Source organism: Pygoscelis adeliae, unplaced genomic scaffold, assembly GCF_000699105.1.
Source record: "Pygoscelis adeliae isolate BGI_AS28 unplaced genomic scaffold, ASM69910v1 Scaffold399, whole genome shotgun sequence".
Classification (NCBI taxonomy): domain Eukaryota; kingdom Metazoa; phylum Chordata; class Aves; order Sphenisciformes; family Spheniscidae; genus Pygoscelis; species Pygoscelis adeliae.
The window spans coordinates 812,998-838,129 of NW_008825609.1; the positions used below are offsets into that span (position 1 = coordinate 812,998).

Here is a 25,132-nt window from a genome sequence, read left to right on the forward strand (position 1 = left end):
GAGATTTTTTTTTTTTTTTTAGGGCTGGGAAGGAGCTCCTGGTGCCATGCACTGCTCTGCAGCTGCAGTGAGGACTGAGAAGCGAAAGTCCCAGCCCTGCGCGCTGAAACATGGGGCTTATCCTAGGGATTGAACAACTGGTCTCCTTCCAGAGGGCAGTGATGTGTTTGGATGTGCCAGCTCCCACACACGCACCCTCTCCATCGGTCGATACGGGAAGAGCTCAGCCAGCAGAGGGCAATGGCATAGATGCACGCATATGCTCATACGCGCGTGCAAAACATACCCCAAAGCTTCTGGGGGCACTCTCTCGTATTCATGCAGCAAAAGGCCAGGACTGTGTACATGCACACCTGCGCACACATGCACGCACGCACACACACTGCTCGTGGGCTGTTCAGTGGGTACCAACTGGCTGCCTGAGTTCGTGTTGCCAATATTCATATTTTTTAACTAAGAAGGCCTTCCCTCCTCCCTTCCCAAGAGGAAATAAGCTGTTCAAGTGTGAAATGAAGCCTTGCTTGATAAAGAAAGGTATCAGACAGGCTGGTGCAATTCTGCTTGTGGAGCAAAGATCTGGAAGGGGGGATGAAAGCTAATCCCTCCTTGCCTGCAAGAATGAACCCTGCTGAAGCAAGCACAGGACTTTTTCCTAAGCAGGCAAGTCTTCAAAGACCTTGTTGGTATCAGGATCCTACCAGGCACAAACAATTGGCTCTTTGAGGGGGGCCCTAGCCCACTGCCTGTGCATGGGGAATGCAAAAGGCAGGGAGAAACCTTTCTTGCTTGCTTTCCAGTTCTGCCTGGCTGTGTTTCAGGGAACGGGATAGTGATAATAACATCTTAATAGCTTCTGGAAAGCAAGTCGGGATTTGACAATGCGAAGCTTAAATGGCAGTAAGCAAACATCAAGCAGGCATCCGCTGTTCAGAGGGTTTCTAGAGGGGTGCTCAGTCAGTCCTGCAGCCTGGCCCTGACCACGTCGGTTTTATCTGGGTCTTAATTCTGAAATTCATGTCTGTTGGGAGAACACAAAGTTGCCAGCTGACATGGGGAGCTGCGGGCGTTATGTGATGGGGGAGGACAGCAGCCTCGCTCAGCCCCTGCTTTCTGCCCCTCAGGAGGACCATGCCAGCAAGAGAAGGGCAGACTCTCATCCAGTCTTTCTGGGTCCAGAGCCTTTGGTCTAAAGAGAAGGAGACTCATGATGGTGTTTGGATGCTCCCTCGTATCATGTCTACTCTCTAACTTGAGTGTCCTCTAGCAAAGAAACACAGGGATGCTTCTGCTTCCTCTCTAACAACAGGCATCTGATTTCAAAAAGCATAAGAAACCTTATGTGGATGTCTGACAGAAATAAAGTATAAGCCCTTCTAGCCACTGCCCCACAATTGTCCTGGTCCCCTGAATGAGGGAATTGCCTAGTCTAATACTAATAAACCATTTCCTAGCTGTTCTTGCCAGTACCACCAGGCATTGCCCATGCAGAGTGCCCAGGGGCTCTGGTTTGGCAGAAGTCCTGGGAAGAAGCTGTTCAGTGGGGTCCCTCTTCAGTCAGGTCTAAGCCAACAGAAATCCCACTTCCCCCAGGATTGACCCAAGTAGTCCTTTATTGACTTGCCAAATCCTTCTTTGAACCTGGTTCTTTCTTAAAAAGGGCTCTACCCTAGGGACACCATCAGATCGTGACATTGCACCAATATTTGTCTTCAGACCTTGTTCCCTCTGAGGGAACAGACCCATCCTTCCTGAGATGTTTGCCCCCTTCCCCCAACTCTTCTTTCTGAAGCACAGCTGATGCTGCAAGCAGCTTCCTTGCTCCCAAACAACTCTACAAGAGCTGGTTTGCCCTCAGAGGCAGCCTGCACAGTTGCTGTGCCAAACCAGATCAAACCCCAGTCCTCAGCTCTGCTCTTCAGGAGCCACACAGCGATCAAGAAACTGGTGCTGCAGAAAGGCATCTGAAGGGAGCAATATCCCCTGGGTTATTTACAATTTTGGATGAAGAACTGTTTGAGAAACCAAGAGGCAGCAGCATAAGATCCACCTCTTTTCACATACAAATGAGCCTCACAGAGCCTAAATTATCTCTCTCATCTCTGCCGCAGGGCTGGGTCTCCACATCTGGCTTGGAGCACACCCGGATGACAAGGAGCTATTCTGAAAGACTACCGGCCTTTGGAGACCTCTGATGCTTAACCTTGGGAGGTCAAAAGCTCTTATCTCAGATTTCTGAAGAGAGAAGATCTCTTCTCGTGATGTCGAAAGGCATTGGGCTTGTGGAGGGAGGGCAGGATAGCAAGGTGGGGACCTAAGAGGAGGAGTGATCCCTGTTCATCTGTGCTAAAGGAAGAGCAAGCTCCTGCTTCTGGGGCAGGTGGAAATGCTGACTTGTGATCAGGGAGGGCAACACATGATGTGGATCTGCCCTGCTGGCCAGGCTGCCTTCCCTGTCCCCATGTGCAAAGCGGTGCGAGCTTCACCCGCATGTCCCAGGCTGGACTCAGAGCTCAGGTTAGGTTTCCTTACGGAGATGCCGTGTGCCTGGGGTACGGCACCTCTTCCAGGGGGCTCTGGGTGAGCACTACGTCTTTTCTTCAAAGGGCTCTGACTGTCCTTACTCCTGCTTCCCGTTCCCATCACTAAAATCGCTAAAAACATCAAGGATCAGATCTGCAGCCTCTGTAGGCAAGTGGTGTTTGGGGAAAGGTGAAGACAGAAATAGGTGCTCCTCGGACACAATCCGGCTAATTTCTTAAATCTGATGCAACTGGAGTATCAGGTAAGGAAATATAAACTTCCTCTGCTTTAGGAGGACGCACACACACAGTCACACACACTCACACTGCTCCAGGTAGCACAGTTCTGACTTTATGCCCACTCAGCAGCTCTCCAATAGATTTGAATTAAGGCTCTAGATTTATATTGTAATTAATTGCCATTATTAAAAAATGCCACTGGTTGTTACTATGAGTGCAAAACTTGCACTGTCTCATGGGCAGGGCCCCAGGGAGGTTAGAGCAGAGCCATTTCTGGGGAGTGGTGAGGCTCTGGGGTTGCCTCCTCTGGCCCTCTGAGCTTCACAGGTCCCAGCGTCTCCACCACCCTACCTTCAGAAAGCAAAAGGCACCCGACGCTAGCACCTACGAGCCATTGCAAGGAGAAGAGCCTGCGGACTTACGGAGGAAATATTCTGCTGTATCGGCTTCATAATCTGCATCCTCAGGGAAGTGATCAATTTGCTTACACAGACCTTTAAAATTCCCTAGGGAACAAGAGAAAAAAAGAACAAATGAGAACACCAAAACCTGCCTCGCAGGAACAGCTACCCTCTGCATCGCCCTTTGTGCCCGCCCTGCCTTCCTCCCAGGCAGCACGCCCGCTCGTGTATGGATGCCCATTAAATGCCCAGGTACTCTCCCCGCACACTCGCACACGTATCTCCCTCTTATTTGCACAGGAACATGGGATTCGCCGCCTGGATCCAGCCTGACGCCCACCTAGCCCAGTGCCCCTCGCTCAACGGTGGAGAGCACCAGAGGCTTTGGCTGGCGGGTATGACTCCTGCTGCAGACGGACAGGAGAGCACTGCCTGCCTCTGCGGGAGGTGGGATGGGTAGAGGAGCCAGAGACTGGGTCATGCTGCAAAGTGTGCTGTGTATGGCAGGATCATCAGGTTTGGGTGGAAAAGCGTTTGTTTCTCTCAGCTGTGAATTTGCTGCCTATTCATTTCATGGGCAGGATACATCCTGTTGTTTTGGTGTGTTTTGGTGCGGTACGAGAAGAACAGAAGCTCTTAATCTACTTTCTCCGTATGACTGCTTGTTTTTGTGTACCTTTATCAGGCCTCCTCTTCTGTTGTCTCACAGACTAAGGCTACGAGAAGCTTGGTGCAAGTGTGTGTATGCAGCTCAGCAGCAAAACACCCTTTGCACTGGGGGAGGAAAATCTTCTGCCATAAGTGAGGGAAGCTGGGCTGGTCACCCTCAGTTTCATCAGGCTGGTTTACGTACAGGGCCTTCTGCTGGCTTTAGTCTTGGGGCACCCTTTTTCACACACTCCACAACCAGCAAAGCCATCCCAGCAGGAGGCCAATGACATCTTCCCAGTCTTTTGTCATCTGGGATGTCTACCAAGCTCTTATTTTTGTCATTCATGTCTCTCTCTTGAAATCAGGAATTTCTACTCCAGAGGCGTAATCCTCAAACCACATCATCATCATGACTACTGGTTGACTAGCATCTCAAAGGATCAGGTTGTTCTTGCTGGTACAGGGGTGACCATGCGGAAGGCAATTTCATTATACCTCCTGGGGTTCCCCCAAACTTTTTCTCCCGCCTTCCCTTACATTTCCCTCTGGACACTTGCACTGGCTGGCCATTAACACAGAACTGATGGACATAATCTATCCAGAAAGGAGGAATGCAGTGTCCGCATGAGGTGCATGGATAGGCACGGTGATCCCATGGGCCCCCTCACCAGAGGTCAGCCACCAAAGTGGCTCAGGCTGACTGAGCCCTCAGCAGAAGAGTTTGGAGCCCGAGTCTGGAGAGTGACAAATGCTGTGGCAACCTGGGAAAGCCACCTGCCACTCTGGCCCCGAGCCCAGCCGCTGGTCCAGCTGGGTGTGCAGGATGAGGGGACAATGAAGCCACCACACTTGTGGTTGTTGCCTCTGGGAAGGGCTGCTTGTGAGGAACCCAGAGCTCTTCCAGGCCAACCCTACCCAGGCTGAGACCTGCAAGGACCATGTCAGGTCCCTGAGTCATGTCTTGGAAGGTTTATTCCAGATGAATTCCAATGATCTTTCAGGAATTAGGGAATAACTGGAAGAAGGACCAAGCTCAAAGGATTCCCCCTGGAGGAAGGAAGGGGGGAAGGCCAAGCCTTGCTGGAGCAAGGTTTGGGATGCTTTGGGACACTGTGCTGATCAAATAGCTGTAGAAGGCAGGTAGGTGGGTTTCTCTAGGTCAGCCCCCAAGCTCGGCTCCTTCTGAATCCAGTCGGCTTGTGTCTGATGCTTCTGAGATACCTACCGCCTTTAATTACTAGTTCAAAGAGCTTCCATGAAGAGGCTATAGACAGCAGAGAGTGTCTGCTGCGTGTGCATGTAAGAGGTAAGTAACAGGAGAAGAAAGTAGGAACAAAGCCTCTCCATGTACCTCTGAAGTGTTATTCCCACAGTGAAACTGTGGGTTATAAAAGGAGGTTATTAATCACCCATCCCCAATCCAGTTACCTCATTCAAGAAGTGTCTGCTTCTCAGCCATGGCTTTTCTGGAAGGAAAGCTTCATAGCCAAGCAAATTCCCTTGCCACACTCCCACCCTGCTACTTGCCCACTTAAATACCTGTGAGGAAGGCAGATACAGCATGAAGGGGGTCCTTTCCCTTGCTTGCCCCTGACTGCCTGGGGCCATCTGCCTGCGACAGATGAGCAGCTCATCACCCTGGTCCTTTGGCTGCAGTCACTGCTGTACAGTGCACGTGAACACTGCCACTCTCCGGGGCACCAGGGAAGTCTCCAGCCTCAGATTTCAGCTCCTTGCCCAGCAGATCCTGAACGCTGGGTGCCTCCTGCCCGTACACGCTGGGGGAGCAGGCAGAGCCTGCGTGCACCTCCCAGGCGAGGCTCCTGGTGCACAGCCAGCGCCCCCCAGTTGCAATCAGCCAGGGAGGGAAGAGGCACTGCATCTGGAAACCACCTCACTCTGTGCCATCCTTTCCCTGCTTCGTCTCTTTTCCCTCTCCCCAGCTCCATTTCTTGCTGTGTTTGAGCCTGATTAATTCCTATGTGAAGAATCAAGCTGCTTGGGAAAGATGCTGCACCTTGTGCAGGGTGTCTTTTATATGGACTTGTGTGGGATAGCTAGTTAGAGGTTCAGCTGCTTAGGCAGGGTGAGGGGACATGCAGGCTCTTTGAAAATCTGCTCCTGGTGCTGAGCGTCCAAAAGGCCTTGCTGATCTGGCTCAGCAGGGTGCTTGGCCACTGGGGTGTCCAGCCTTGGCTTGCTTAAAGTGCTGTGGCATTGAGGAGCTGCCCTTCACCCCAGGCTGATATGCTGCACCAGGCTGATCCCCCTCCCTGGCTCAAGCCTGCTGGGGTTCATGAGGGCAGGGTGGGCAGCGTTGGTCCCACTTTAGCCCCTGCTTTGTCTGTGCTCAGCACAGAGCGCCGTGACTCTGGATGCTGATGATTCGCCGGTGCTACCACACCCTCTCCTCCGATGTCTCCTAGCTCCTCTGGGCGATGGATGGGGAAAGGATGCAGAATTTAGGTCATTAATGCGCTAACTGGCAATATAAGAGAACAAGATTCAGTTTTTGCTCTGCCACAGGCATGCTGTTAAAACCACTTCTCTCTGCCTTAGAGTCCCACCCTGTGAAATGGGGGTGACAGCACCCCACTGCCTCATGCTGTACGTGGACGTGTTAAAGAGGGCATGGTATGGATGCGCTGGTGCCAGCGGCTGTGCAAGCGCATGGAGTAGGTGAGTGACGGATGGCGGCGGTTCAGAAACCTGCTCGGTGCAGGGAAGGCCTCGATGTCACTTCTTGCGCCAAGGTCACTCACTCGGCAATTCTCTGACGGACATCTGTGGCCTGCTGAGATGGTGCAGCAGCCTCCCTGGCACCTGTGCTGGTGGAAGCGCCGCGGCCACACGCGGGGAGGGGGATGGAGCAGCTCAGCAGCGCTGCCGAGGTCCGACACAACAGCCTTTTCCCGTGTTGCACACGCGGTCTGCAGAGCCAGGGAGGGAAGAGCCATGTGCCACCCTATAGTTAGGGTGCTGAATGCCCGAGCAAGAGCAAATCATTATTTGGGAGGGCGTGTAGGGCTCTGGGAGCCGCTCAAGGGAGTAAGAGCAATGTCTCTGTACTTGTGTCCCTTTGCCCTTCCCATTCTTCCCGTCTTGAGCTATTTCATGCTACGAACCCTGAAACAGGCAGGTGTTGAGCTCTCTGGCTTCTCCTGCACACCTCTGAGAAACTTAAGCCACACGCTTCCACCTCCTCCCTGCAGCTCTCCCAGTGCAGTTCGGGCTCTCCTCTCATCCTCTTTCTCGTGCTCACCCACCAGATCTTCCTCCTGTTTCTTAGTCTCTCTCATTCATCGCAGCCACCTCCCTCTCCCTGGCATATCGGTGTGGGCATCCTTCGAGCAGCCTGCTTTGGCACGTGCGGGCTGCGAAGGAGGCGGGGAGGAGCTCTGACTTGTGTCAGGACAGAAAGGCTGGGGACGCCCAGGTCTGTGGAAAATCACAGAGCAGCCCCCAAGTCCCTTGGGTATTACTGGGAGCCCTTAGACGAGATCCCCACCGTTTGCTTGTTGCCCGCCCAAGTTTTGGAAAATGCAGTCTGGAGCAACAGGCACCACCCCAGTGCCTGGACCAGGACAGAGGCTGCCCAGCTGGGGCATTAAGGGCAGACAACCTGCCATACTGCCAAGAGGGACTGAATGTCTAAGATGCATGGAAATAAATGTTAAGTGCAGGTTCAGCCCTCAGAGAGACCTCCTCCAATGCGGCCGGGTCATCGTTTGGGTACATGCTGTCTATCCAGGACAGCTGGCAGCCGTCAGCTCTGCTGCAGCAAGAGTCAGACTGAGTTACCCCCGATGAGAACCTGGCTCAGTGTTGGTGATACGGTTTATTTTTGTGCCGCTTTGTGCAGCCCTGTCTCTTTCAGAAGTCTCGCTTGCCTGCAGAGTGCAATCCATTGCAAAATAGTAGGTTCCAAAGAATGAAAAGCTACTCCCTTCCTGCGGGGTAGGAACACTTTTAAATGGTCAGGACTGTACATCTGAAAACTGGGAGCCAGAGGTAGAGGAAAAGACATCCAAAAGGAAAGAAGCAGACAAAGAGGGACGAGAACAGAAAGACCTGTTTTCCCAGAATGATTTGTGATATTTCCATTTATGGAAAAAAGCAATCCACTGAAAGCTTTCCTTCAGTCTCACTCTCTAATTTAGCAGAGGTTTTGGCATGATGGCTTCTAGAGAAATAAATAAAGGGGGCTGGATATAGCTGTTGTCTCTAAAAGCTCAGAAAGATGGCTTGGTGTTGGCCAAGGATTCAGTACCTCTTTCCGCCACACGCTGCCTGTATCACTTTAGGCAAGTCACTTAACCCCCCTCTTCTTTCACTCAAAATGGGAATAACAGTATTTCCCTGCCTCAGGAAAATAGCCTGAGGATATTTATATTAAAAATATGAAAGTGATCAGACACTGGATCTTTTGGGCCAGATAATTCTCCCCACCTTCCAGTTCGTGCTCATCTTTGATGTGACCTTCTCCCAGATAAACACGAAGGCTGTGCACACGTGAAAGCTCTCCCAAATTCACACTTGTGATTCCTGCCTTAGAAGTAATCTTCGTTGCAGATTAAACTAAGATTTGCTATCTACCCATGAAAGAAATGCGAGAAACGGCGCACAAAGGGCAGGTAGTCAGACACGAACACAAACATTTCTTTCTGCTCCAGGACCCTGTTTCTGAGCAAAGTCTGTTTGGTACCAGGTGGTGAAATGGGGCTCAGAGCCAGCCTCTGGGCTGGGAAGACAAATTCCACAGCTACGTGGCAAACTGTTGGCGTGTCTTTCTTACACGTATTGGCAAAGGCCTTCCAAACCAGGAGAGGAGGTCTGCTGCCCCGTCAAAAAACGACACTAGTGACACTGAGTTGTTAATGCCCAACCTGACATGACTTCAAGAGGAAGGAGTGAGGTTTCATGAAGTGCCAAGGGAAGCACAGGGAAAGCCCTTCGAAGGCATTTTGATTGCTCTCCACCCTTCCAAGAATGAAGCACTCGAGAGCACTCATTGTTTTGGGGGATTTGGAGCTGATGAAGAGCACTGTGGCAGGGAGCACAGACAGTGCTCGCGGGCATCTGCTTTTACCCACCTGTGCTGACATGCCCAAAAGAAAGGCTGGCTTTGCAAAAGTGCTCGTTATCCCTCTCGGGGAATCTCTCCATAGATAGCACCTTACAAAAATCAGGCCACCTTTTCACATGCCCAAGTACACGTTTAAAGGCCTTGGTTAAAGTGTGTAGGGTTATACCAGCAAACGTAGCCACTGTGCCACAAGGGATGGTCATTTTGGGGCTTGAGCAGGTGCTGCTCTAGCAGCTCTGACCCTGCACAGCGGCAGGGGATGCTGTGCTAGTGGCAATACCTTTTGACTCAGGCGGGTAATTTTAAGACCGAAGAGTCCACAGCTCTCCTTAGGGACAGAGGAACTTTCCACTACAATGTGAAGCTCAGCGGGGCAGCAAATGGGGTCTGCAGGGGTGAGCCTGGGGCAATAGCAGAGATCCCATGGGAACAAAGGACCATCAGAAGTCTCGCCACCTTCCCATGCAAACGCAATGTGCCTGCTTTGATGTGGTCTTCTCCAACATAAACATGCAGCAGTGCATATGTTAAAAAAACCAAACAAAACCCTAGCAATATAACCAGTATGTTGCATACATAATTCTCTCCCTGGGGAGAGGATAAAAGAACAAACCACATGTGGCTGATATCAAGCCCCATCACGTAATGTGCCACTGGAAATCATTCAGATATTGTGGTGAAGAAGCCTGTAAAAGAACTGATGCAAAATAGAAATTGATCTTATAGTTATTGAAAGAATATCCCCCCTGCCTACAAGGTAGAACCATTATACCAGCTCTCCTCACTTTATTATTAATAATCATGTTTATTACAGCTGTTGCCAAGGATCAGATGATAAAGGGAGTTCACTGCAGTAAAAACGGTACAAACACTGCCTTACAGACCGTTGGAAGGGGTATACCACAGCGCATTAGCAATGACCAAAGCTACAGCAGTAAAGTGGCCTGATAATACCAATTCTGGGGAGATGACTTTAGTCAGCAGATGGTTAATAAATAGAAAAAGAAATGCAGACATAGATGGGCAGGGGAGAAAAAAGTGGGAGAAGCCGGTATGGGGTAGCACTGAGGAGGAATGACGAGGTGGAAGGAGAGAGGTAGAGTGAACGGCCACCGAGCACTGGGGAGAGAAGTCCCATCCAAGACAATACCAGGCTCTTGTTCTGCCTTTTTCAGCTCTTACTCCTCACTTGCTCTCTGCAGCCCCCCCCCGGCAGTCAGCCGGCGAAGGAGAGGGGGCTAACGACAGAAGAAGACACCACATGTGCTGCTGGAGGCAGCTTGGGTCCCCCGCAGCAGAGCCTCGGCAGTGTGGGAGTGCAGAAGAGCCCCATCACGTCCCGGCGTTACCCGCGTGGTCCCCCTGCAGCGCTCCGCCTGCCTGGCGCTGCAGCTGCGGCGGCGAACGGGGATCGCGCTGCATTACGGCTGGACCCTGCGCCTGCTCTCAGCCTTGAATCGCTTTGCAGTTTTCCTTGGAGGCGGCAGCCTCCTCGCCTTCCCACCCCGCTCCGTAATGCTGCTGCGTGCTGCTAAGTAGCCGATAGTCTCTGCCTCAGAGCTGGCTATAGCTATTCCTTGTACGTGGGTGGAGATGCAGCGGTAGCAAAACCTATTATTAAGATTATATGAAGATTTCCATTTATAAACACCCTCTTTTTACAGGGTTGTAACTTTCAAAAATATCCTCGCTGTGGCTTGAAATTTCCCATGCTTTGTCGCAGGCAGAGAGTGAGATTGGCTGGGAAAATTGGGCAAAGGCTCTTGAACGCGTTTTGGTGCAAACACAAATCCAGCACATTTGAGCTTTACAAGCTGAAACATTGCGGGTGGCTGGTTTTCAGGGACTGCTAGACATCTGTCCAAGTTACAAATGAAAAACCTCAACGCAGCAATAATGAACATCATTCAAAAAATCCTTTTTTGCATACATCCAGTACAAACATCTCCCTGAGTGAACAATTGCCTCTATTTTCTAGACTTTGCCAGAATCAAACCTGAGCTGAATTTCTTCTGAAAACAGTACTAAACACAAAAATGTATTAGGCTCATCTAAATCCTCTAAAGCTGTGGATAACTTCGCTCCTCCTAATGTTGTATTTCTCGCATTTCCCTGCTGTGCTGGCATTCTGGAATTGAAAATAGTTTTATATACACATATATAACAAATGCATGTTATGATTTCATATATATGTCAATGAAATAATTTGGTTTTTCTAACTGATATTTTCCTGTGTGATTCAGTGAATGTGTAAAGCATTGACAATATCTCTGATTCCTCAGCAGAGAGATTAAAAACTATTTCTACAGTTGTTAGAGTGACTAGTGTCACTCTAGGTAGGAAAAACATATGAACTTTCTGGTGTACAAGCCCTGTTGCAGAGTTTTCAAGGTATATCAGCTGAGTTGGTGAAAGCTATTGCCTTCGCCTTGCAAGAAGAGGCAGAACTGGTCTTTAAATGAGCTGGGAATCAGAAAAATAATTGAGAAAAGGGTTTGTAAATAGTTGTGCTCAGATGTTGTAGCATGATGTTGGCTTTTAAACTCCAGGAGCACAACTTAAGTGCTGGAGCTGCTGGGGTGGAGGATGGAAAAGTGAAGCCAGAAGTTGATCAGGACATGGAGAGAAGTCCAAGCAAAACAGAAACAGCAAGTGAAAGAAATCAAGATATTACAGAGGATTTAAAAAAAAAAAATCTGACAATTTGTAGCAAGAACATTTGTATGTGTGTGTAACGAGTCAAATGTGACACTACAACTGTGAGCCGAGTGGCAGAAAGGGTGATGCAATTATCTGCAGTGAGAGAGAAATGATGTGCATGAGGTGTGGGAGGAGAGGAGATGCTCCATAGCTACCACAAGCAATCCCAATCCACGGCTGTACATCCAGATGTCGGAGGAAGGGAGATACTAATGTAAGCTTGGAGGGAAAGGGGTGGATGGAATGAAGGGAGTATTTAAGAGCTGTTGCTTCTCTTTTCTTTTTTTTTTTTTTCCTATCACAGCAACAATATTGTAACTAGGACAGGTTTTGCATATAGGGTTACAACATCAAACTCTCAGAAATCAGAGCATATAAACAACATCCTAGCTGGATGAGGACATAAGGACTGAACTATCTCGAACTTGAACTCAAAGACCCAGAGCTCAGGTGGATTAGTCTCTCCTCAGAAGTACGCAGAGGAAATCCATGGGCCAGAAAATGTATAATTCATCTCATCGTATTGGGTTGCATTTTTCTCCTCAGGTATAACTGCGTTGCTGATCTGTGAGCATGCATCAGAGGACAGAGCCAGGCTCACCTTGTACAGTAGCTCATGTTTTGGGTCAGTGGTGAGAATATAACTCTAGGGGTGATTGGAAGTTACCGTGCACAGGCATGGATTTACGAGGCAAGGAAAGAGGGAAAACCAGCCCTCCTTACACCATGAAAAGTGGCCTGTGCAGCCTGGGACACAAGGCTGTACAGTGCCTTGGTTCAGATGTGGGCTGAGCCCCTACCCTAGTGGGAACTTGGGCTTAGCTATTCCCAAACTCCAAATCTTGAATCTTGCAATTGTAATGCTGTGTTCACAAGGTTTTTTGAATGCAATTTCCTTAGCCATTTTTAAATTATGAAGGAGAAGAAAAGGCAATTCAAATCTTTCATCTCCAACTCCACACTACATTGACACATCCAGAAGGATCTACAGGGAGATGCTGTCCTCAGTTAAACTGGTGTAAATCTAGTGTGACTCTGAGCTGCTTCTTCAGCAGATATGGTCACAACCAAGAGAGGAATTAGGCTTGCAGCTGGTAATTAGCTTATGAAGTATGTGGTGTGCTTTAGGGTCCTTCAGGGTGCAAAGTGCTATATAAAAATTATTATTAGTTATTAATAATAAAAATACCCAAGAACCCGAGGGAAATAATCCAAAGAATGGAGCAAGTCAATGACAGAGGCAGCTTTCAATCCATCCTCCCTCTTCTGTGCCACTTAAGCTCTCCTCCCCCTTCCTTTCCAAGGCTCAGACACATGGAGGAAGGGAGAGACCCCCATCACACGTGTTTAGCAATTTGGCAGTCTCAGCAAGTCTCCTGTGTTCTCCCACACAACATCGTCAGCCTGCAGTAGGAATTGTCAAATCTGTAACATAATTGACAGCCAGCAGTAGAAATTTTGGGGAATAGCAAGGCGTGGGAATTCCTCAGCTTGCTTCCCATGGGAAAACTGCAACCCTGCCCCGGTCGTCCTCAGGGCCTTTCATCTCATTGCCCTCCCTGCCCCTGGGAAAAGGACTGGGCAGGTAGGCACCACTTGCTTTCTTTAATGATCTCTGGGTGAGAACTGGGGGTCCGGCCACGGTCGCCTGAGTTGGGGTGAGCGGCTCCACTGGGGATGCACAACTTGTTTTGGCTATTCCAGCCCAGCAGATGAGTGTGAAGTTTATTTTAGGCGAGGAAATAGAACAAGGGAAGGGCTGGGTTTTCTCTAGCACTTTTTATACCCCAGGGAACCCAAAGCCCTTCATGCAACACTGAGAAAGATCCCCTAGCGCGGTGGCTCCGCAGACAAGCATGGCAGCCATTACGCGCTCACTGGTCTCGCACACGCTTGCCCTCGGAGAGCGGAGGCGGCTTTACCCAGGCAGGGAATATTGGTTATCCCTTACACCGTTCAGAAAGCACGCTGGGATTTTTGCTGTCCCTTCAGGCAGCCCACCAGAGATGGCCAGGAGGGAACTTGGTGTAGGATTTCCTTGGCAGAAAGCCCTGCTGACTGCGACGCTTTGGGTTGAGCTGCAATGTGCAGGGCCATGCACTCGTGGAGCTTTTCTGCCCTGTGCCCTTTATGCCCTGAAATGCATCACCTACAGTCAGAAAATGAGACCCCCGAGGAAGAGGTTAGGACTTTCTAATTTTGCAATTTCCTCTAGCAGTCACTACGTCTCGCCCTGCAGCATTTGTGTTTCAGGAGAAACCCAACCCAGAGCAGCTCCACAGCTGGGCCAGAGCTACCCAGCACTGTGCTCTGGGGAGCACCCGGGGATGAGGGGAACATGAGTGTGCCGAACGTCTTTAAGATGCTCACCCCTGGTAAATCCACTCCTGACCTGGACCTCACTCACAAAACGATCCAAAGCCTCCCAAATTCTCCTAAACCAATAAAGAATAAGAAACTGGAGGGAAGACGGGGCAGGAAGAGTGGAGGGCTGACCTGATGTACAGCAAGAACCTTCTTACAGACAGCTGGGGAGGAAGCCACTGGTGTCCCCAGCTATCCCAGAAAGGGGAGCTCCCTGCCTTGGCAATGTCTCCAGGGTGGGGACAGCCTCCATTGCAGCCCCTTCATTGAATCCAAACGTGGCTTAATATTGTTTCTTGCATTTCCCAGCTATGCTGGGATTCGGGATTTGAAGAGTTGCGTGGGTTGCATGTATGGGTCCCAAACAATTCCAGGCTCATTCTTCCCTGGGATTATTTTGGTGCAATTGCTGGTAGGGCAAATATCCGGAGTAACAACCAGACTGGTCTGTGAAAGCTGTAGGAAAGCAGTGCCCTCTGTGCTAGAAGAGCCAAGACACAGAGTTTGCTTTGTTACACACGAAAAAACCATCATGCTTATTTTTGACTTGGGTCACTGGAGTTCAGAAAGTGTTGGTAAACACAGTCTATATCCCATAGGGCTGAACAGGGTAGCTGGCCTGTGTGAGTCTGATCAAATTGTGTTAGCACAGTTATGCTGTGGCTCTCAATGTCTCCAGACAAGCTGCTGCTGTTCCAACTTGCTGCTTTACTCATAATCCAGATCAAACATTGGGTGTTAAAGTAGATATTGCAGAGATTTGATTTTAGGTCCCTTTTTATGCAGCTGAGCAAAAAACAAATGCCAAGCCTTGCGAGTGGTGTTAGCTTTTAGAGGTTGCTATTAGAACATTAATAATTTTATTATTGTTATTTCCTCTGGGTTGCAGGTACCCCAGTGATTCACAAGGAAACAAAGCAACTTGGCCCTCTCCTGAAGTGCTTACAACAAAAGTTAGACTGAAGCACAGCACTGGGCTTATTTAACAAGCAAACAGTGCCAGCAGGGTGTTTGGAAGAGGGAGGTTTATAGCAGCGCAGGATCATGAGACATTTACGGTTGTGTGCGCGTGTGTATCCTGTTAGTTTATGCTGGCTTTTAAAAAGAAAACCGTGGAGGGGGAAAGTGTGCTAGATTTAGGGGCGATGCCTGCAAGAAAGGTGAGCGGAGGTCAGCGAGAGAAGGATGATTTGGAAAGGGGAGGTTGAAGGGGAGGCTGTGAAGGAGGAGTGTGAAACTACCTGTAGCACAGCCAGAGAAGGCATATGGGGGAGCAGGTACTGCTGCTCAGTCATAATAACCCCTTTGAAGCTTGACTGCAAGCCGTGCTGCTGCACCAATATTTTTTCATCCATTGAGCACGCTAATTTATTACAGAAGAGTCTGTAGGTGTGAGCTATGTGCTAGGGCTAATCTCTGAAGCGTTTTCAGCTATTCTACACATAACATTACTCTTGCGGCCTGGGGAGGAGGCTATTCATAATGGGATAAAATTTACTCACAATACTAGACTAGGGAATATTATTTCTAATGTGATCTGGTCCAGTTACACTCGGTTAGAAACCTGAAAGGCTGTTGCAGGGTTTTGAATCATGTCCAAGCCAGGTACCAAGCCGCCTTCTGTGGCCAGGATTGTATTACTTGGAGACATGCCCATCAGAGCTTCTTACACCGAACCGTACCTCCCCACCTACCCCACACGTGGAGTAACGTAGGTCTCAGAACTGAAACTTCCCTGCTTTAAAGTCTGTAAAACAAGAACTTGTCTCCTAAAGACTGCCAAACCCCAAAGTCCTTCCAGATTTGCCCACTTTTCCTTGGAAAAAATTACCAGTGCTCCACTGGAATCACTGGTCTGAAATTCCAACCCCTTCCTCAGTTTCTAATTTACTGCTATAGCTCCAGCAGTCTGTGAAGCAACAAATGTTGTGCTGCACCTTAGATCTTAACCTCATTATCTTACCTTCGAACTGGAGTTGCCAGTCAGGAAATGTGCCAAGATCAAAGAATGGCAGCACTTCAGTCTCACTGTGTGTTTGTCTCTCCATGAGTAAATCCCATTTTTTGCCCGTGCTACAGCCACTGCTGAAAGTCTTTCTCTCTTGAAGCTGGTCAGAGTTTTTCAATGAAGATTTCTCAGAGGGGTACAGAGACTTTGACCTGTTCACCTGAATCCCAGGTGAATAAGGTGAATACCTGACCTATTGGCTTACAGACAATTTCAGTGCATCTAACTCGTGGTTTTGGTCTAAAAAAAAAGCCTTTAAAAAGCATCTTTGTCCCACCCCATCATAGAACAGGAAGCTTTATAATTTCAGAGTTTTGTGGGACAGGAAAACAGTTCTCCATGTTTTGCCAGCCTGGTCTCTGCATCTACCTGACTTCATGTCAGCTACCATGCACCTTATTTAGCATATGTTTGCAGCTTCTCTTTGGGTCCTGCTGGGACAGCTGTGGCTGCTGAAGGCACAGCTGGCCAGCTGTTCCTTGGGGACTGCTTGTCCACGTAACTCTACCCACAGTTGCCACATCTCAGTCTACCAGTCTGTTTCTTCAAAACCAACCTCTGAGATACATTGTGCACCAAGACTTTGTCCTCTTGGCCCTCTTGATCAGCACAGCCTTGGAAGGCTGCAGCCTTGGTTTTGCCAAGCCAACATTAGAGTCATGTCAACCTCAAACATGAAATTCAGTCTATGCATTAGTCTCTGGTCCAAACTCTCTCTCCTGGAGCCGCTTTTAATGAACACCAAAACAAGTTTTGGCCAAGCTAGAACCAAAACCATGTGGGTTTTCTTCTCGCTTCCTCTGTCACCTGACATAACAAATGCGTTGTGTAAATGCTTCTTCAGGGCTGCCCTCCATTCCTACTGAAGGGTTCCTCTTTTCCTGTAGTGCACTTCACAGTGTGCTGCGGAGCAGAGGCGGTTAATACATCAGAGCAAGAATGAACGACTTTGCCTAACCACTGGGATCCTGTAACAACCCCGGCACTCGGAGATTCCCCTGCGGGGGGGAGAAGAGAGAGCATTTCTTGACTAGCTGGAAGCCCTGTGTACAGAATACCTGTAGAGACTGGCAGGGAAAGTGAGTGAGCTGGGACTGGATGCCTTCCAAGCATCAGAGCAAAACTGAGTCTCTCAGTGGAGGATGCTAAATTTTGACAACGGGAAAGAAACAGACAGACAAAGGGTGAGTGGGAGGGAAAAGCCTTTCCCTGCTAATGCTGTCTGCTCGTAGCATTAAGCATCATTATGTATTTCCACATGCCATCATGTGTACACAACGTTTTGCTGTCAGCTAAAAAGGCAGAATCTTGCCCCCAGGATTTCACAGTACAAAGACCCCAGCCTTTGGGGCACTAGCAAGTGAGGATGCTCAGCTCTTCAGTAGAGGCTCTTGGCAGCCATTAGGTAACAACTACGAGGCCTGGATCCTGCTTCTGGTGAGGTCAGCGGGAAAACAGTGGGGACAAGATTAGGTCTGAGATGTGCAGGCTGGAATGAGGGAAAGAAGTGCCTGAGAAAGGTCACAAGCTGAGCTATGGCATGATCATGACTTGTTTGCTCCTGGCTTTGGCCAGCTATTTCTGAATCATTCCTCATTCTAAAGATGTAATATAGTAAACAAAGTTAATAGTCAGAAGGGGCAAAGCTTGCCAAGGGCGTAGGAGAAGTGGAAGTCATTAACATAGGAAGACTAGCTGCAGTAAATGAGTCCTGAGGGCAGGCACGAGGGAGGTGAATAAAGTTGTGCAGTGAAAGGAGGGGAGAGGGCAGCAGGAGAGCAGGAGCAGAGTCATTGCTACAGGGAGATGGAGGGGGGCCGGGGAGGGGGAGATGTGCTGAGTGAGCACCGAGTAGGGTGGGAGAGGAAGGAGGGAGCAAGCTCCGACAGAGCCACGTGAGGCCTTGAAGATGAAATGAGCAACTGAACTTTGATGTAGAAGGAGACTGGAAGTCGGCACGGGGATTCGAGAAGAGAGTGACACAAGTGGAACAGCAGGTAAGGAAAAGATAATGTAGCTGCTGCATGCTGGGTGTTTTAGTGTGAGTATTAAGCCTCTCCTATAGTCCTGCTGGGCCTCTCCAGCTCTGAGAATTGAGTGGGTTTGTGCTTTCATGATCTGGTCTAAATAGCTTGGTAAAACGTTGCCTCTATATTGCTTTTACCTAATCAATCAGGCACACATCAGGAGTGTTAATTTGTAAGGGGAGGCAGTTGCAGGGAAAGGGCTGTCTGTGAGCAGTGAGATGGGTGCCATCACAGCAGCAGAACAACATGACACCGAGGGGCTGAGGATCTCCCATCCCGGCCCACAGGTTGTAGGGTGCAGAGGATTTCTACAGAGAAGAAAGCAGTGGGATCACCTCCAACCTCAGGACCTCCCCAAAAGGCGACCAAGGGGGTAATCCCAGCAGTAGAGCATTTCCCACACTCTGCAGGTTCCCAAGGAGATGAATACCGCGGTCTCTGTTGTTTATTGCAGCTACCCTAGATCATGTCCTACCAAGGGTAGTTCCTGCAGGACAGAACTGCCAGCATGAGCCAGAAACATTCCTGTTCCTGTGGCTCCCTCCCGGGAGAAGTCCCATCTCCCATTTCTGAAACTCTGAGTAGATCCTATGTCTCTTTTTTTTTTTTAAACAGCTCATCTCTCCTTTCACTCCTGAAGCAATTTTCTGCATGTGAATTTCTTCTATTTTCTTGCTTTCTGTGATCTTTCAGACTTCTTACAGTCTTTGCTTTATTACTCCAACTGTGGTGACTCTTTCTTCATGCTGGCCCTTCCTCTTTCTTCTCCTTCTTTCCCAAATATTGGCATGCAGTTTCCCACCTTCAGCTTCCTGATCTCTGAGACTCTGTCCTAATAAGCCCAACTTTTCCCTCCCTACCCAGTGCTGCCTTGCTTAGTTTGCACCGTTGTTTCTTCATCTCAGGATTACACTAAATCTTTGATTCCCTTCAAGCATTCTCCCCACATGCTTTTTAGTGCTCATCTGCAGTTTGACTGGCTCCCTCCTTTCCTCTCTCAGTCCATTATGGCAGTACCTGCAGAGCTGTGTTAATCTCCATTTCTGTCCAACACCATCTGCATCAAAAACCAAACCCAAAACCAAACAAAATCCATCACTTCAAGATCTTCTTCAGGATACTTTGTCCCGCCTCTGATTTTCAGTCATTTGGGTTATACTTTCGGAAACAACAGTATGAATCCCTCCTTCATACCCAGCAGGAGACTTGGGGCAGTTTATTATGGATAGTCTTGTTTGTTTCTCAAGCTGCTATTAGCCCTTCCTCCCTGTTTCTCTGACACTGGTATTCTTCCCAGCACACCCATGTTGTTCTCACCTCCTAGTCCTTTTCCAGACAAGAACAATATACTTTTTTCATCTTTCAATCACAGATTGCCCTGATTTATCTCACTTAGACTTAACACCCCCCTTTCCCAAGGCTTTCTCGTGCCTCTCCTCCTACTCTCTTTGCAGCCCTGGAAACATCTGACATAATTCAGTCGCTCAAGAAAACAACTACTTCTCTTGACCCTGGTACCTCTCATCATTTAGGCCTATCTCCTTACTCCGGCTTTTTACTTCACTCCTGTTTCCAGTAATTCCTTAGCTTCTGGTACTCTGCTCAGCTCTTTGAAAAGAAGCCATTATCTGCTGTGTCCTCAGGCTCCTCCATCGACACCGCTGTTCCATTTAACAAGCACCCAGAGCCTCCTTATTCTTCATAGAGTGCTTAAGAGAGTCACTCCCTCTTATCTCTCTTACATGACTGTCCTCGTCCATTTTCGCCGTAGGTTCATGCAGACAGCAGTGCAGAAATCTAATGATCTCCTTTCTGCTAATGACGCCTGGTCCCATTTCTTTTTTACCTCGTGGCAGCCTTGTGAAATGGTTGCCCACTCCATCCATCTTGGGGTATTCATTGCGATGAAGGTACTCTGGTTTCTTAGCAACTGCTCAACTTTCAAGCAGTTCTTTGGACAGGGATGCCTCTTCTGTGCTGGGATCCCTTCTCCGGGGATAAATGATCCTTTAAATCTTTTTCTAATAAAAATTATAATCATACTTAACATTCATACTGTTTTTCATCCGTAGAGCTCAAAGCATTTTGCAAAATCAGTAAGCACTGTTTTCTCCACTGTAGAGATGGAAAAGCTGAGTCACAGAGATATTAGGGCCAGTATTTTCATGTGTTCATTCATTTTATGCATCTTCATTTCTGGGAACCCAGTCTGAAATAACTTAACCTAATTGCTTTGCCGTAGGACTTGAAAGGGAGCAGTAGGTCTTCAGCACCTTTGAACAGTATAGAATAGAACAGTAGGTGCAAAATATCTCAGCTGAGGCACTGACAAATGAGTACCTATGAAAATGTAGTTGTATACCATCTGATCAAGACCACACAGAGCTCAGTTACTTCTGGCATCAGAGCCAGAGACCTCCATTCACAAGGATACCGCTGCTTCAGGGTCTTCTTTCTGCCTTAAGTGGTGGAGACACGTGATGGTGCAAAGCATCAGGGTATTTTAGAAGTTTCAGAATAAATCTTCAGTTCACACTGTGACATATCCATACCTCCTCAGTTGTTTTTTTCTGTAGGAAAGGGAGAAAACAACCCTGCCCTAGAAGAACTAGTGGTCTAGCAGCCAGGCTTAATATTGAAATGGTGGAAACTTTCCAATGAATGGAAAATTCAAAATTCTTCTTCTCACCCAGCAAAGACTTCACCCTGGATTTCCTGTATTCTAGATGAGTTAAGTAATTATTTGTCTCTTCTGATTGCCTCTTCTCTTCCTCTCCTTTTGACTAGTGATCCCATCTCAGATCTAAGCTACCTTTTCCGCTGAGACTAGAAAGTATGTTCCTGCAGAGTGCCAGCTTCAACAAACTGACATTCACAGACAAAAAATGTGTTTCAGTAAAAAATTCCTGACAGCTCTACCAGCCACTTTAACGTCAATAGTACTCAAATACACATACCTTTTATAACTGCACTGGCTCTTCCCTGCTTACCTGCAGCCTCTCTTGCCTAAGAAAGCTTCTGGATTTGTATCAGCTTTTCTCAGATAACTCCTTCACAGGTAGAATAATTCCTCTTAATCTAAAATGCTTCAAATCATCCATATTTCTTTCCTGTCCCTCTTTGAAACCCATTCTGCATATGCTAGGCATAACCTGGGCATTTTTGTGAGTTTTTAACTCATCTTCTCTACCTAGGTATGTCACAACAGCAAATCCACCAGTCATAACGTCTACAGCATGGTCTGACCTTTGAAATGTTCTTACGCAGGGCTGTTCCAAATTTGTGTGTACAACTAAACACAACTGCTATTACATCTTTTAATCTCAAACTCTTAGTTTCCCATTCATTTCAAGGCAAATTTTCAAATTCCTCTCCTTTATTTTCCAAGCTGATTTGCTCCAGTCTGTGCCATCACTCACATTTCTCTGCTAGCGCCGGCTTCCTCAGTGTCCCACAGCTCCAGCTGTTGACATATCTTTTTCCAATACTGTTTCCTTGGCCTGGACTAATGTTTCCATCTCTCTGCTTTTTGGACTCTCTCTCGCTTTCCCCTCTGTCTTGATTTCAATTGATCTCGGATTTGTTTTCAATTGTTTTTTTAAAACTTCAGTCTTGTATTTTTCCACTGTGAACCGAGGCCATCCTGCGTCCTTCTAGCACACAGTACAAATGTTACAAAAGATGGGATTGAAAAGCAATGTAAAAGTACAATTCCATGCATGATCAACAGAAAGCCCTTCTCTCTTTTGAAGAGCCTGGGAGATATCCACACCCTCAAAACTATTAACACTCACTCCCATCTGTTTTCAAATAATTCTTGGAGGAAAATAATGATTTCCCTTGGTTTACTTGTTGATTGACATTTTTTGTCAACACAAGGGCAATTCAACCTCTGATTTGTTTGCTAACCCATTTCTGCCAGCATTGCTTTAAGTATATGAGATGTGAAATTCAGTTCTTTTCTGACTGGACACATATACTAAATTACTTTTATCCTATGCCATCAACTGGAAATGGAAAATGTTTTAGTTTCCATTGCCCCCCCTCAAGAAAGAAGGTATCAAATATATGCCCAGAAAAATAGATACTTTTGCAGCTCTTGCCATTGTGTGTAAATTCGAAGTTTCCCTCAGACAAAAATTTCCAGTAACAATTTGGTAGTGGCTTTAACTCATTAATAGTAGTGTCTCATCAGAGTGAATACTTTTTGATTATAGATTCAACATTTGCTTTTTACAAACACGTTCACTTAAAAGTTGCTGTTTGAGTGAAAATCCATGCCAGTAAATATGTTGCTGGAACAGCCACAGAAGGCAGACAAATGGAGTGGGAACACAATTGAAACAAATTTGTTTAAAGTAAACTGAATGATCACACACAAATATTTGATGTGATATTTACTAAAGCCTATCTCCCTGCCCATCTGATAACCACCACATAATTTTTGCAAAATAAGATACAACATCCTGACAACAGGCCCATCAGCACGTAACCTGTCCCTTCAAATGGTAGGAGTTAACCAACAGTGGGAGATGTAGCATGCTGAGTTTTCATTAAAAGGGTTGTCTTAGGGGTTAGTCTAAAATTCAGGTCACATACACTTTTCACTCCAAATGCACGTATATGCTCAGTCCTGCTTTAACTGCAACCGCAGAATCCCTCCTTCATGAAATAAGCCATTTAACAAAGAAAATGTGACTGCAGAATCAATACTTAAGGATAATGATAGGCAGAGTGTATGAATTGCTACCTTCTCCTGGTGGAAATATATCAGCTTTCTCAATTACTGGTCTGTCCAGCTGTGTTTCTTGGCTGCTCCAGGAATGCTACTGTTGTAGTACAGCGTAGTCTTACAGGTGTTGTTAGGAGCACCACATCACTATCCTGTTTATTGGGCAGCAAGGGACTAGTGCGGGGGAGTCCAGCGGCAGTTGAGACAGTTTAAGTTGTGTGAGTTATGTGCTGGCAGGACAGAGAAAATGACACATCACAGCAGCTTACGCTGCCTCCAATTCACTCAGCTCAAGCTGTGAATGCAGCCAAATGTGTACAATTTGCTGGCATTTTTATTAGTTATAAACTTCCATCTTCTCCATCTGAGCCAGTGAAAACGCTCTTGTAGCTCGCTGGATGAAAGGCCTTTGCTCCTGAGCGGAGAAGTCCTGAAATTAAATCCCAGATGTTGCGTGCAGTGACATGGCTGCAGTGCAAAGTAGTGGCTGCGGGTAAATAAAGATGGTATTGGAAACTTATATTACTGTTTGAAAGAGAGATGACAGAGATGACAGTGTCACCACATCTAGCTCTGGATCAATCATGTTACCGTACACCATTACATGCCTAACATACAGACTATAAGCCAGCTATAAAACTGATAAGCAGCCCTGGGAATCACACACATTTCAAAACCAACAAAACACCAAGCGCTCATCTACCATATGTAGCACAGTGACACTCTGTGCCATGGGGCATACTAGTGAATACGAGCAAGCAAATTTGGGGCCATTTGCAAAGTCATTTGACTGGGTTCCTCTGGCTGTACAGCATTAGGTTTGGAGTACAGTATCTCTCTCTAACATAGCCCCATTTCCTAGCTGGCCTGGGCAGTCAGCTCCAGGGAAGTGGGATTAACAGTAACCGATATGCAGGGAATTACTGGAGGTGACAGTAAAGAGGAGATGCCTGCGACCAGTGCAGCCACTGCTATGGCAAAGGGGGAAGCTTCTGATCATACAAGAGCCCAAGCTGTTACCAGCAGTCTGCACAAAGCTGCAGCCCTACGGCCGGTGTCTCTGGAGCATCAGCGTGCCGTACCTCCCGGAGGTGCAGCCTCTCCCAGGAGCCCGGAGTTTGGGAAGGCTCCTCTGGCTGCCGGTTTGACTGCCCTGACTGGACTAGATCCAGCGGGCCAGCCTAAAGCCTTTTTTTGTGTGTTTGTCTAACATGTATCACAGTAGGAGAGCCTAAAGCCTTTTTTGTGTGTTTATCTAACATGTATCACAGCAGGAGATACTGCTTTGTAAAATACTTACTGTTTCTAATTACAACCCAGGGTTTTCCAGAACGGTGGCATTGGCTGACAGAAGTTCACGTGGTCTCATATTGCCTTTTACTGTGTTTCTCATCCTCTCATTTGTCCAATAGACCATTGAACTATTGAGCAGCCCTGGCTGACACAGTTTTGCGGCTCTGCAACCTACAGCAGTAGATCCTCAGCACATGGGGACTATGATCCCCTGTCACGTTTAGGAAAAAAGAAAGAGTTTTTATCTGAAACAGCTAAATTGGTCGGTGTTGCTGTTAAAACTTTCCTGTCCACTTTGCACTGCATGATGAGAGTAGTGTACTCCCTGAGCTGTTGTACAATTTCCCGAATAAGGAGCCAAATAAATGGGATTTCAGAGGGATATTTTTCTCCTTGTCCCTCCTGACAGGGCATTATACCTTGGTGCAGGAATCCAAATTCAGTAGCATCCATGCTGATCAGAGACAACTTCACTGGGTTCATACACTTGCTCCTGCTCCCAGGACTCTGAGGGTGGCCCGGATGGGTTATGATACGGTGATTCCTCCAGCCTACCCCTTTGCTAGCAGAAAGGCGTAAGTTCCTGTTACATATGCAGAAACCTGTAAGAGGTGGATCACAAAGAGGAGTCCACTCATCCCCAGGAGACAGGGGAGCCCCATGTGCATCTGACTACAGGGACTAGAAATAGGGTGCGTGGGATTTCAGCTACTGGTGCAGAGAGGCATCAGAGATGTTCCCATGGGTTCGCAGCCTCCAGTGTGCACACAGTGAGCTCCCAAGGAGCTTGATCCTCCAGATCACATTTTCCTACATCTCTTACTCTCTAGCTACTCTCTAGTTATTGTGATAAGGTAGATGAAACACTGCTTTCTCTCTACTTGTGTGCACCACCTAGGAAAAGTCATACAAGGTGCTTCCTTTGGCTTTCTTACAAGTATATGGCCCAAGCAGGCCTTACAGCTTATGTTGATTTGAGATCTAAGATAGGCTATTTTCAGTTCTTGATCAGTACCTAATGAGGACGGCTAGAGTGAGGAGCTGGGATAAGTTTCAAAGGTGTGATGCACAAACCACTAAGACCAAAGTATTAATTTTTAAAAAGCCATAT

The 25,132-nt window shown here is 47.7% G+C and overlaps 1 protein-coding gene across 1 annotated transcript in view; it reads right to left on the minus strand.

Moving 5' to 3' along the window:
- The window catches only part of CACNG2 (calcium channel, voltage-dependent, gamma subunit 2), a 51,098-nt gene that overhangs the window by 1,741 nt on the left and 24,225 nt on the right, over positions 1-25,132 (minus strand). The window contains exons 2-3 of the mRNA XM_009332655.1: positions 3,182-3,265; positions 611-652 (exon numbers count right to left, since the gene is read on the minus strand). Of these exons, the coding sequence (XP_009330930.1) occupies positions 611-652; positions 3,182-3,265 (126 nt within the window). The remainder of the gene's footprint in view (positions 1-610; positions 653-3,181; positions 3,266-25,132) is intronic.